The sequence below is a fragment of the Marmota marmota genome, unplaced genomic scaffold (assembly GCF_001458135.2).
Source record: "Marmota marmota marmota unplaced genomic scaffold, marMar, whole genome shotgun sequence".
NCBI lineage: Eukaryota > Metazoa > Chordata > Mammalia > Rodentia > Sciuridae > Marmota > Marmota marmota.
The window spans coordinates 214821-227563 of record NW_025999928.1 but is presented as its reverse complement, the minus strand read 5'-3'; the positions used below and the strand labels follow the sequence as shown (position 1 = coordinate 227563).

Below are 12743 nucleotides of genomic sequence, written 5' to 3'. Positions count from 1 at the left end.
ACTTCTGACTCTGTCATAAGTCCTAATACAGGGTCAGAGAACAGCCCAGAAAACAAAGAGAGAGAAAAGAGAGAGAGAGAGAGAGAGAGAGAGAGAGAGAGAGAGAGAGAGAGAGATTAGTGCCTGAGTGTGTCAGTTTATGATGGATCTAGAAAGAATAACATAGGTGACAATCATCTACCTGTCACAAGGCCGGATTTCATTCAGTGCTTAAGAGAGACTCTGTCCTTCTCCTGGGGATCTCATTGTGGCCCACCTCTGTGCTCATGGGACGTCCTGTGCTGTGAAATTCTTCCTTTGACCCTATTCCCAGGTGTATCTGTTCTCTAAGTATTCTGAAATGAGTGTTGGGTGTTAGTCTGCAAAACCTGAAAGAACAATTTAGAGGAGGAGAAGTTTATTTTGGGCTCCTCCAAGTTCTTTTTTGTTTCAGAGGTCTCAGTCCATGGTCAGCAGACTCCATTGCTCTGGGCCTGAGGTGAGGCAGAACATCATGGTGGAAGGGTGTGGCAGAGGAAGGCTGTCAGCTCATGGCAGCCAGAGCGGTGACAGGGGCAGAGAGAAGTCAGGGACAAGATACAAGGTGTAGTCCCCAAGCACATGCCTCCAGCAACCTACTTCTTTCAGCCATGCCATGCCTGCTTATAGCTACCATTCAGTAGTACATTCTTTATTAATCCACTAATAAGGTTACAGCCTCCATGATCTAGTCACTGCTTAAAAGCTCCATCTCTGAACCTCGCTGTATTGGGGGTTATGCTTTCCAAACATATACTTTGGGGAGTGTGCTGTGTGTTGCTTTTTCCCTTCCCTTGGAGCATCCTAGTGCTGTGTAGCAAACATTGGAAGAAGTGTTAGATCCCTTGGATATTTTCCAGTTTAAAGTGCTCATAACTAGAGTGATTCTGTGGTGGGAAGTAGTCCCATGGGCTGTGAGGTGGAGAATGTGCTTGAGAAAGCCACTTCTTTTACCCCAGAGTGAAGGTCTGTTAAAACCTCACATTTGTATTCCTTCGTGGTGAAGATGGTGCACTTCTGGTTCAGGTGCACTGTCTCGGGGAAGGAAAAGGGAATCGATACTAATCCAAGCAATAGACTAGCATCGGAGGATTTCAGAATGTATTTAGGCATTAGTGAATTACTGTCAATTCTCCAAGGGCATGCTCAATGTAGATCTATAATGGAAAGCTCTCCATCCTGTTTTATATTTCAAATGAAGCCACAAAAGTTCCATCCAGATGAGCACGGCCCTATTTCATCTTTTATTGCTATTATCATTGACCACACACACAAACGTGGCTAGGAAAGTAGAGTTGGAAATGGACTGACAGACCTTGAAAGAACCTTTTGTCTCTAAAATGCAGTACAGCCCCTGGGTCATTTGTAGCAAGTTCAGTAAAAGCTGAGTTCTCTGGTGCTTAGACTGAATATTTAAGTAGCTCCGGAGGTCACTAACAAATGCAGATAAAGATGGGCTTTGTCAGAACCACTTATTCATGCAGAGTAATAAGGAAGGTAGAGTCACTGACTAGAAAGTGGGAGGTTATGTGATATTCTAATGCCTGTTTAAGGAGTGTGTGTTAAGCTTCAGGGTATTCTGAGTGTATAGAAAACAGTCAGTCTTCTAGAGTTTTGTTACCTGTAGTTTTGTTACCTGAATCCAAGGAACATAGTCAATGCATGCAAAATGGATGTCTTTTCATAATACAATTTGCAAAACAAACATACATAATCCTTGGAATCTATTTTTATTCTTTCTTGGGAACATTTTTTGTTTTCCTATTCATTCTACAAAAGAGCACCAAGTAAATATTGATCTTATCTCTTCTTCTTGCTGTGTGAGTCCCAGTGGATGTTTCGGCTCCTGCTAGTTACTCAGGACTCAGTGCAGCTACTCCTTCCTCTAAGTCTTTTTTGGTCCACTTAACATAAAGCAGCCTCCCTTCTGTCCATGGTTCCTTCCCATACCTCTATTTGGTTGTCCCATACCCCTGTTTGGTAAGCACACATACCTGAAGTTTTCTTGCTGAGTTGTTTTGGGGCTTATTGTGTTTCTTCCTATGTTAGTCAGTTTTCTGATACTATTAAAGAATGCTTGAGGTAATCAGCTTATAAAGAGAAGAGGTTTACCTTGGCTCATAGTTTTAGAGGCTACAGTTCAAGGTCATTTGGCCTCATTGCTTTGGGCTTGTCGCAGCACATCATGGTGGAAGCATGCGGCTGAGGAAACCCAGGAGCAAAAGAAAGTGATAGAAACTGATGTCCTACAGTCCCCTTTGAGAATACACCCCAATGATCTAAAGAACTCCTACTAGGTCCTATCTCTTAACATCTCCATTACCTCCCAGTACCACCAAGCGGATGATCATGTACTTAACCTGTGGGCCTATTGGGGCAGGGGGCATTCTAGATTCTCTATGTAGAATCTAATTCCATAGGAGCAAGACTTGGGATGCCTCTTTATTGCAGCTTTCCTGTGTCTTGCACACTGGAGATTCTCCATGAAATCTGTCGAATGAGCCAGGATACTACGCTCAATTGCTCTGACATGTGCTTTCCCTCTACACTTGGGAAAGATTGAGCAACTGCCTGTTGGGAAGGTATTTACTACCTCATTCATGTGTCCTCCAAACAATTATTGAATAGCTGCTGGGTGTCAGGCACTGCAGTACAGAGTACTTATAGGCAGGCAGGCAAGTAAGCAGACCATTGTGCCGATGTTCTGATGACTACATGGAGGGACACGTGGGTTGGTTCCTGCTATAGTGCCCTCAGGAGGGTTCTGGCTCAGCAAGGGGGTCAGGGAAGATTCCAGAAGGAGCTGACTCTGAAACTTTATTGTCCTGTATCTGGAGTTCTTTTGGAATGAGTCTTTTCCCAACTGGGGAAAATGCCATCCCACATTATCCTTACCATCACCAGATCTTACTCACCCCCCTTTTTTTTTTTAAATTTTTTATGTGGTGTTGAGGACCGAACTCAGCGCCTCGCATGTGCTAGACGAGCGCTGTACTGCTGAACCACAACCCCAGGCCTCTTACTCATCCTTTTCCTTCAGATTCTTTGGGTTCTTCTGGCAGTTAAATTTGCAAAGTGCTAGGGCCTGTTTTAAACCTCTGGCCATCCAGTGTGCTGTGTCTTCTGATACAACTTCACCCTTAATGTCGTGTGGAGAAGAGAGAACTACAAGTGGCTCCCTCTTCTTGATATGAGTAGTGACAAGTCCTTATTCACTAAAAGACTGTGCTGAAGTCAAACTTAAAGACAAGCTTTAGGGGAAGAGGGAACAGCATCTGTGATAGGGAGGCAACCCTATGCTCTCCATGGCATTTATTCTCTAAGTTTTATGGCATTTTCCAGGCTACTTATTTGCAGAATGTAGTTCTACAAGTCTATTGTATCTCAAAAATTTTCCTGGAAATAGAAATGCACCCCATCAACAAGGCCCCTTCTCACCAAGCACTCTGCAAGCATTGAAAACAACTTAGTTTCACATTGGGTCCATTACCTCATTACCTATGGGAAATGGGAGCATTTGGTGTACCATTTCCTAAATTTTTAGGTCCACAGCCAACTCCACAGCTTAGGTGTACTTCTTTTGGAACTTATGTTGAGTTAATCATGAGTTCTTGGTCCACTCTCATCATTGGTCCCTTTGGGTTATTTATTGATTGATCCACTTAACCTTTTTCCACTATTCTCCATTTCCTTTTCTAAAGGTGACAACTGGGTTCACATATGTCTTTGCATATAACTTTGTAAAATGATTAATATTGCTCTGTGTGTCTATACTTTTAAATTTCATTAGTTAAATGGGGCTCTAGAACTCATTTGATTTCTTTCCTTTATGATTAGAATACTATTTTGGAGATCTCTCTGTGTTGCTAGGAACATGTCTTGTGGCTTCTAATCACCAGTGTGTCCTGTAGGGTGCATCTCTGGTGTTTTACTTATCAGTCCCACAAACAATGAACACCCAAGTTGCTTCCCACTTATGATGATCATGATTGATGTTGTGATAAAAACCCTTGAACATATCCTTTCTTGCACCCAGAGCTGTTCTAGGATATATGCCCAGAAGAGGGATTTCTGAGTCATAATATTTGGCTAAATACTCCCACCTTGCTCTCTAGAAGAATTGCATGTATTGATGAGAAGCCCCAGAAGTGCATAAATGTTTCTGTTTTCTCATGTTTCTGCCAACTTCCTAATTTCTTGGCAATGGTATTTGTGTGACATCTTGTTTTGGTTTGCATAGCTCTTATTACTAATGAATTTGGGCATTTCTCCATACACTAGCCCTTTGCATGTCCCTGTCTGTGAATTGCCTGTTCATATCCTTTGACCGTTTCTCTGTTGGTCTTCCAGTCTATTTTCTCATTGATTTGCCCAGATTTGTTCTTTCTTCTAGAGACTAGCCCTTGTCGACTTCAGATTTTGCAAACATATTTTTTCAAATCGACACCTCTTGATTCATCAGTATGATGTCTTTTAGTGACCAGAAATAAATCAATTTTGATTTGATCAAATTGATCAATTCCACCACCCCCCCATGATCAATAGTATTTTGGATCTTATTTTTAAAATTCTTCCTCAGGTTGTATATATGCATCCTAGATTGTTTTAAGAAGTGTACAAGTTGAATTATATTAAGAAGCTTTTAAAGAGCTTTGTTTTCCTCTGGTTTTGTCCTTTTACTGTCATTAGCTGATTTGACATTGATAGAACAGTAGATAGATATTATGGAGTTGGTGTGATTTTTCAAATGTGCTGAAAGCATACAGATTTTTTTTCCACTTCAAAGTCCTGCTGTGATCACGTTGACAAACATACTATCTTTAGTTTACTTTCCTGGACTATATTTTTTATTTCTGTCTGAGATACTTATTTATTTTCCTTAGCAAGCTTGTGGAATCAGTAGAAAGTATTTCTATAGCCAGACATAGCCTCGATTTCTCTGGGCCATAGGCTATACACCCACTTCTATTAGATCCTCAGGACACTTGGAGATGGGCAGGCATTTCTTTTTCCCCTTAAAGATTCTCCAGAGATGCCTGCATTAGAATGCTGCAACAGCCTTAATCCCAAATGCTCTTTCACTACTCAGGTGGATGCTGTTGTTTGAAGAGCAATCCGTTTGTGTTTAAATGCACTCTCCTTCGATTTCTTCATGTTGTGTGTGTGTTTTTTTGTCATTGAATGAGTCACACACTTCACAACTCAGAGCTGGCAGCCCCAGCCAGGGGATTCTTGGTCTTGGAGACTATTAACTGTGAAGAGAATCTTGAGGAAGTTTCCCAGGATAGCTACTTCCTAGATATATCAGAGAGGCATTTAGTTTAAAAAAATTAAATTTTTAATGGACAAAATTTTGCATATTTACAGTGTACAAAATTCTGTTTTGAAATATGCATATATTATAGAATGGTTAAATTGAGCTACTATATGCATTATCTCACATATTTATAATTTTTGTGGTGAGGATAAGAGCACTTAAAGTCTGCTCCTTTAGAGGTTTTCAAGTGTACTAGACATTGTTATTAACTGCTGTCACCTTGTTGTAGAGTAGACTTCTTGAACGTATTCCTCCTAACTGCAGTCTTGTACCCTCTGGCTACCTTCTGGGGAGTGGTGTTCTTGATGGTCACAGTGAGTGTGTTACCAACATTCAGTGTCTGAAGGGTTGAGTTGTCAAATGTCCTACAATTCCTTGGGAAATCTGAAACAATAAAACTGTTCAGTCCTCCAAATGCCAGCAGTGCCCCCATCAAGAAATAATCCTTTAAATTGCTTCAGTATACAGATGAAGAAAACAAGACCCAGAGTAGTGTGATAAGTGCCAAAGCTCATAGAGCTAGACTGAAACCTGAACACAAGTCTCTAGATACCCAGGCTGTGGGCTTTCCATGGGTACAAATAAGGATTGCATGAGTTTATTCCAGGATCTTCTTTTGGATGAATGAGACATTCCACATGCACCCCAACCATGCTGGGTTTTTTGTTTGTTTGTTTGTTTGTTTGTTTTGGTGTCAATGGACCTTTATTTTATTTATTTATATGAGGTTCTGAAATCGAACCCAGTGCCTCACACGTGCTAGGCAAGTGCTCTGAGCTATAACCACTGAGCGACAACCCCAGCCCCCATGCTGTTGTTTCTAATCTTTCTCTTTTTCTTCACCTTTACTGGTTACAGCTGAGCTTGGTGATTATGATCCTGATGAGCATCCTGAGAATTACATCAGTGAGTTTGAGATCTTCCCCAAGCAGTCACAGAAGCTCGAAAGAAAAATCATGGAAATTCATAAAAACGAACTCAGGTAATGTGGGTAGACATTTATGAAAGAGAGATGAGAAGGTATTCTTACTGCAGGAACTGAGGAACTCACGTGAAGCAAGAATATTTGTAACACATAGGTAGACTGTTTCAGGTAGCAGAGCAATTTATCTGAGCACTGTCAAGGACACCCAGATATCCTCTGTCAATAACAATCTCAATAGTGTGGGGAATGGTCTAGGAATGGTCAACAGTTACAGAGCTACACGTTTTCTCCTACTTAAGGGTTTTTAACCACTCTTAAATAAATCATCCTTGCCAATTTTGAATTTGGTGTTGCTTCTTTTCCTCCTGTGGATGGAAGCATTGACTTCAAGTAGAGCAGAATCCATTGGCAAAGTTCTGTTTTTCACGCTGCTTCCAAGATGATAGCATTTAGTGCCTGCTCCTCTTTTCCTTGTCTGAGATGTTTCAGGATGGTAAGTACAGAGTCATCGTGGTAGGAGAACCAAATTGCATAGTACTCACTATGTACCAAGCAGTGTTCTAGGCATCATGTATATATTGACTTCATTTACTTTTCACAGTAACCTAGGAGATAGGTTCTATGGTTGTTCCCATATTATAGATGAGGGAGCTGAGGCACAGAGATTGAGTGACTGAGCATCTTACACATGACTAGTGTCAGAGCTGGGATTTAAATTCAAGCATCCTGGGTGCAGAGTCTGTGCTCTTAAGGCTATGTGGAATAAAATGAAGCATGCTTAGGAATCATCACCCACTTGGAATTCAGATAATTCAGATATTCTAGTCTGCATTAGGGTTTAGATCCTGTGCAAATCACAGAAGAAATCCTTTTGATAATAATAGTAAGCACAGGCAATGATATGACAAATACTGATGAAGAATTGCAAGATCTGAGGTGCTTTCATCTTCTGGGTTTCTGGTAATTATGAAGAAAATAGTGTCACTGGTTGATGAATTCTGGAACAAAACTGTCCCATTATGAATGAGTGCTAGAGCTTCCTATTTTATGCAGACACTCCCCCCTTCTGGTGAAGTGTGGGCATTCAAAGTGGCTGCATATTTTATCTTGGAAAGGGTATCCTTCATTCCTAGAAGTAAAAATAATTAGACCTCAAAACATACTTGTTTTAGAAAGTAGCCTACCATTTCCATGGGTTAGAGTATTGCTTCCTAATGAAAAGTTTTGTGAGAAAATATATGAAATCCTTACTCTTCTTTTTACATTTTAGAGACTAGGGTGCTAGAGATAACAATAAAGTTCCAATATTTTGGGTGAGGGGTCTATGTCATAGGAGCATCCTTCCTAGAGACCATAGAGTAAGGGCTCTTGGATGAAGAAATTGCATCCATTGTGTGGATTGGTAGGAAAGGTCTTCTATAACCAGAATTTTCAGGGTCTTAAATGTTTAGAACACATTATAATAAACATCACTTGAGTGCTTACTGAATGCCAGAACACCATGCAAAGAGCTTTATATGCCTTATTCCATTAGTACTCCCAAACACCATGAGGTGGGCACCATTAGTGTTCTCAGTGAGGGATGAGGAAAGTACAGCCTGGAGTGGTCGAAGGACTTCCCTTGATAGTTATTAGCAGACTCAGGACTTGCATCTTGACGCCAACATCCACACTTTTACCCCTTTGCTGATCAGTCCTGAGAGGCAGGTAGCTGGGCAGATGTTTCACTGTGTCACCATAGCAATGGCCTGTAAGGATGGACACCAGGTGGGAGAGGAGGAGGGGTAAGTAATGTCTACCATTCAGAGAGCCAAGGACCTGAAAAAGAATAGAAGGAACGAAAATTGAAAAAAAAAAAATCTTGAGAGACATGGCAGTAAGATTTGGTGACCAAACTGATTTTATGAGGAAGTAGGTAAACTGAAAGATTCCAGATTATTTTTAACAATCAGAAAGCTGTGCATTGGACCTGTACCAGCTCCCAGATTTGTTGAGATCTCTGAAAGTGGTCATTGGGATCTAGGGATCAGTCAGCCACTGCTTATAAATCTCAGAAGTAATTTCCATGGCTTGATCAGAACTGCAGCTCTGTGTATCAACCAGGAAGCCCTGGAAAGGGGTCAGAATCACAAGTCCAAGGGATGCAACTGCCAGGCATCATGTGACATTGCAAGGGCAATTCCAGGGCATATTTTCCTGTATATATATATTTTATCTTTCCCAAGTAGACACACACTTGGTTCTGCCTCAGTACTGCAGAGAGAGATTTTAGGTTGTGAGAGGAGGACAAGAAGAGTAGAAGAAGGTGGTAGTGCAGAGGAAGAGGAATTTTCTGCAGTTGGATGGAAAGCCTGCTGTGGAGGTCGAGGCTGCTCTGGAGCGTTGGTGGACATAGGTGGAGAATGTGTTGATGTTGTGTGAGGAACAGGGTCTTCAGTTGGGTTACTCCGCACACTTCCACTGTGAGGAGGGGGTCACAGAAGAAGGAGACCCGTGCTAGGCTGCACCCGGGCATGTATCCTACTCTCCAAGTTGACCACTGTACACGTGACCCTCCTCACAGCAAAGGGATGATGCACAGCCATTGACCTGTTGTTACAAAGACTTCCTGAGAAGACACCAGCTGGCCTTTGTTGGGGTAGCAGGGCCCCAATACATAACTTGGCTTCTGAACCAGTTGAGAAAGAAAACAAGATAGATAGTATAGAGTTGCTTAAATATTAGCAGAAATGATGATGATGATTTACAGAGAGAGAAACATTTTCACCTTAGGGAGGCAGTTTCAAAATCCTTTCCCAGATATTTAATTGAGTGGAATCATTCAAATTCTATGCTCACTGAGGAAGGGACAAAAGCGTCTCTACTGGGGGGGGAGGGAAAAGGACTTTTCTCCCCCAGGGAGGCTACACACTACTTGAAGGTGAACCCTAAATGGCCTGGCAGACAGGCAGGAATAAGAGAGTTCTTTGGGGGAAGAAAGTGAGAGATTCTGCAGTTTTGAGGTACTGCAAAACAGAATGGAAAACTGAGATTTGGGTAATGGTTTCCTTGGATGAAGTGCTTAGACTGCTTGGATATTTAAGAGATTGGTGTGTGAAGATTAAGATTCATGCCTGGATCCACTATCCTTCCTTAAATGCCATATGGCTTATGCTTTATCTATGATTGCATCAGAAGGCAGGATAGAGAGAATCCATAGTTTTGAAAACGTGATAGTACTTTGTAGTTGTTGGTCACCTCTGAATCTGTCAAGGTCAGCTAGATTTTGCTGAGGACAACCTCCAAAGCTCAGTGGCTTACTGTAAGAAAGACTTCCTTGCTCTGTTTTGTCCACCTGAGGTCAGCTGGGGGACTCTGCTTGTCATTGTCACTCAGGGCAGCCATCAGCTTTATTTTGCCAGCTGTTGAGCCAAGGGAAAGAGAGCCTTGGAAAGTCTTGCTTAACTTGGAAGTGATGCATGTCACTTCTGCTTAAAATTCACTGGTCAGAAGCTGTCCCAAGGTCCTGCCTAATAGCAAGGAAATGCAATTCTACCCAGTGTCTAGAAGGTGAAATGAGCTAGAACAGCTGCTAAACAACCCTTAATGACCTTCACAATGTCACTGACTGATAGAGTTGGTTTTTTGTTTTTTGTCCCCACCCCCCTTTGTTTTCTTTCTTTCTTTCTTTCTTTTTTTTAAATAGGCTTTACTTTTTGGAGAAGTTTAGGTTCACAGCAAAATTGAGGGGGATGTACAAGGATTTCCCATCTGCCTTCTTCCCTCTGACATGTATGGCCTCGCAGTTATTAACATTTCTCTTTGGAGTGCTATATTTATTATAAATGATGTGCACATGGATACATTTTAATTATCCACGGTCTATAGTTTACATTGGAGCTCACTCTTGGTGTATATTCTGTGAGTTGGGGCAAATGTATAGTAACATGTATTCACTATTAAAGTATCATACAGAATTGTTTAACTGTCATAAAAATCATTTATCACTATCACCTAATCCTTAGAAACCATGGATCATTTTGTGTTTTCGTAGTTTTGATCTTTCCAGAATATCATAGTTGGAATTATACAGCATGTAGTTTTTTCAGATTAGCTTCTTTCACTTAGTAATATGTATTTATACTTCTTCCATGTATTTTCCTGACTCAATAGCTCATTTCTTTTTGGCATTAAGTAGTAATCAATTGTCTGATGTACCACAGTTCATTTATCCATTCACCTACTGAAGGAAAACTTGGTTGCTTCCAAGTTTGAGCAATGTTACTGTGTGTGGATTTTCATGTGGACATAAATTTTCAACTTATTTGGGTAAATGCCAAAGAGCCTGATTGCTAAATTCTATAGGTTTAGCTTTTCAAGAACTATCAAACTATTTTCCAAGGTCTCTGTACCATTTTGTATTCTCACTATTTATGAATGTGAGTTCCTGTTGCTCTATATCCCTGCCAGTTTTTGGTGCTGTTTTTGTTCTGATTTTGGCCATTGGAATCACTAAATAGCTAATAGAGCCTTATTTAAAAAGACTTCCCAGAGGCATCTTTGGGCCTCTTGTGAATGAGAGGATATGGAGATGTGCCATTCACATTACTGAGCAGATGTCAATGCTAAAACGGATTGACTCTGAATAATTCTTCGAGATAAGTTGTAGTTAAATATTTTTTACTTCATGAGCCACGTGGTCTCTGTTACCGCTACTTACCTCAGCTTTTGTAGAGAAAAAGCAGACATAGATGATTTTAAACAAATGGGCCATGATTGAATAAAACTTTATTGGTAAAACAGGCAGTGGGCCAGATTTACCCCACTGTTCCTAGTTTTCTGTCTCCTGGTCTGAACATGGCAGAGTAGGTCTAGATTCAATTTCTGCTTCACTCTCCTGCCTCCTGATGATTTTAAGACAACAAGAGCTGTATTTAAACAAAATGTGCATGAAAAAGAATCTCCTTTAACTTCAGACTTCATTGAGTTTCGGGTGTAGAGATGAGGTCCTAGAACTGGGACTGATTTAAGAACAAGTTATTCCTCCTTCTAGAGCCCTCTAGTGGCTGGAAGGAGTCATCACCACAGTCTCTGGGGACATGATTACTAATTTCTATTTTTGGCCCTCTTGATTTTTGTTTTCCACAGCTTTAATCATAACCATCTGGGTTCAGAGGAAATACTCACTCCATTAGTTCTGAGAGTTCTTAGAGGAGGTTCAATATAAAAAATAAGATACATTTCACTGTAAGGAGCTTGGATAAACTTCTCTGGAGGCATTTATTCTAGAGTTTCTACTCTGTCTTTCATCTTCTCATCACCAGTTTATCAGGTTGTCATTAGGAAAAAAAAATTACATTAACTTAAGTCCAAGGCCATAAGATTTTAAATATTCAAAAGCTCAACTTGCAGTGAAGCTGGTTTGATGAAGCACATTCCTTGCTCCTGAAGTGCAGCAAAGTCATCCAGTTAGCTACCACTGCAGTGGTCTAGTGCATGAGGTTTGTGCTGTAAGCAGTCGTGACACTGAGTGTGTTTTATAGAGAGCAATTATCTCTATTTCTCAAGTCTCACATTCTCTGTAAATCATGTGCCCTGGCTTCCTAGCAAGGAGTGATAGTAATATTTAGCTTTCTAGAAATAAGTGCCCTGTTATGAAAAATAATCTTTAGCTGTTCTTCTGATGAGTGGATCACAAGAGCCCCTTAGGAAATGTTTTTGTCAGCTTTGAGAAGAGTGTTCATTGAGTAAAAGGAAGTGGGGGAATTTCAATTATTTTATAGCCCATTTCTTCAGATGCACTTTCTTTCTGTCCTTTCTCCTCCCTCTTTCCCTTCTCCAGTTCCTTCCCAAACCCTCAAATCTCTCTTCCTGATAGGTTATCAAATCCATTTTCATTCTCTGTTCCTATTTAACATAAAACCTTTGTTACAAATAGGAAGACAGAATGATTTGGCATCACATGCTCCTCCTATGAGAACTAGATCCTTGCATTTTGTGGCCTAGAGTTAGGGACATCTTTAGAGAGAAATGGACCAGGGGCAAATGCTGTATGCATTGAAGTTGTAAATGTTTTATATACAGGTGAAATCTGGCCAAAGTGACTTGAAAAGAGAATGAGCCTTGACATCACGGTGCAACGTGGCTATGAAGGAAGTAGTGAGATTGTGTTAAAAGTAGGAGTCAGCCATTACTTAACCCATTCTGTGAATATTTCAATGAAATTGACACAGGTGAATTAAAATAGGCTGAAAATCATAACCTTAAACTTCTTTTTAATGTTATTAATAATCATTCACAAATATCATTCACTAATATTATTACTTCATTAATAATAATAATGAATATTACCACAAATCATTTACCTATTACATTTTATCAAAATAATAAAGCTCTAAAAGCATAAATATTTATTTCAAAGTTACCATAAATGGTATATTTGTTGCTCAATTTTTTAGGTGCTTCATAAATGGGATGATGGAACATAATGGGTTAATATATCCT

At 40.3% G+C, this 12743-nt stretch overlaps 1 protein-coding gene across 4 annotated transcripts in view; it reads left to right on the top strand.

The window, feature by feature from the left end:
• Nucleotides 1-12743, top strand: part of Frmd3 (FERM domain containing 3) — a 267360-nt gene that overhangs the window by 182148 nt on the left and 72469 nt on the right. For all 4 annotated transcript variants that reach the window (XM_015506081.2, XM_015506082.2, XM_048800413.1 and 1 more), the window contains one exon: nucleotides 6194-6317. In XM_015506081.2, coding sequence (XP_015361567.2) covers nucleotides 6194-6317 — 124 coding nt within the window. The remainder of the gene's footprint in view (nucleotides 1-6193; nucleotides 6318-12743) is intronic.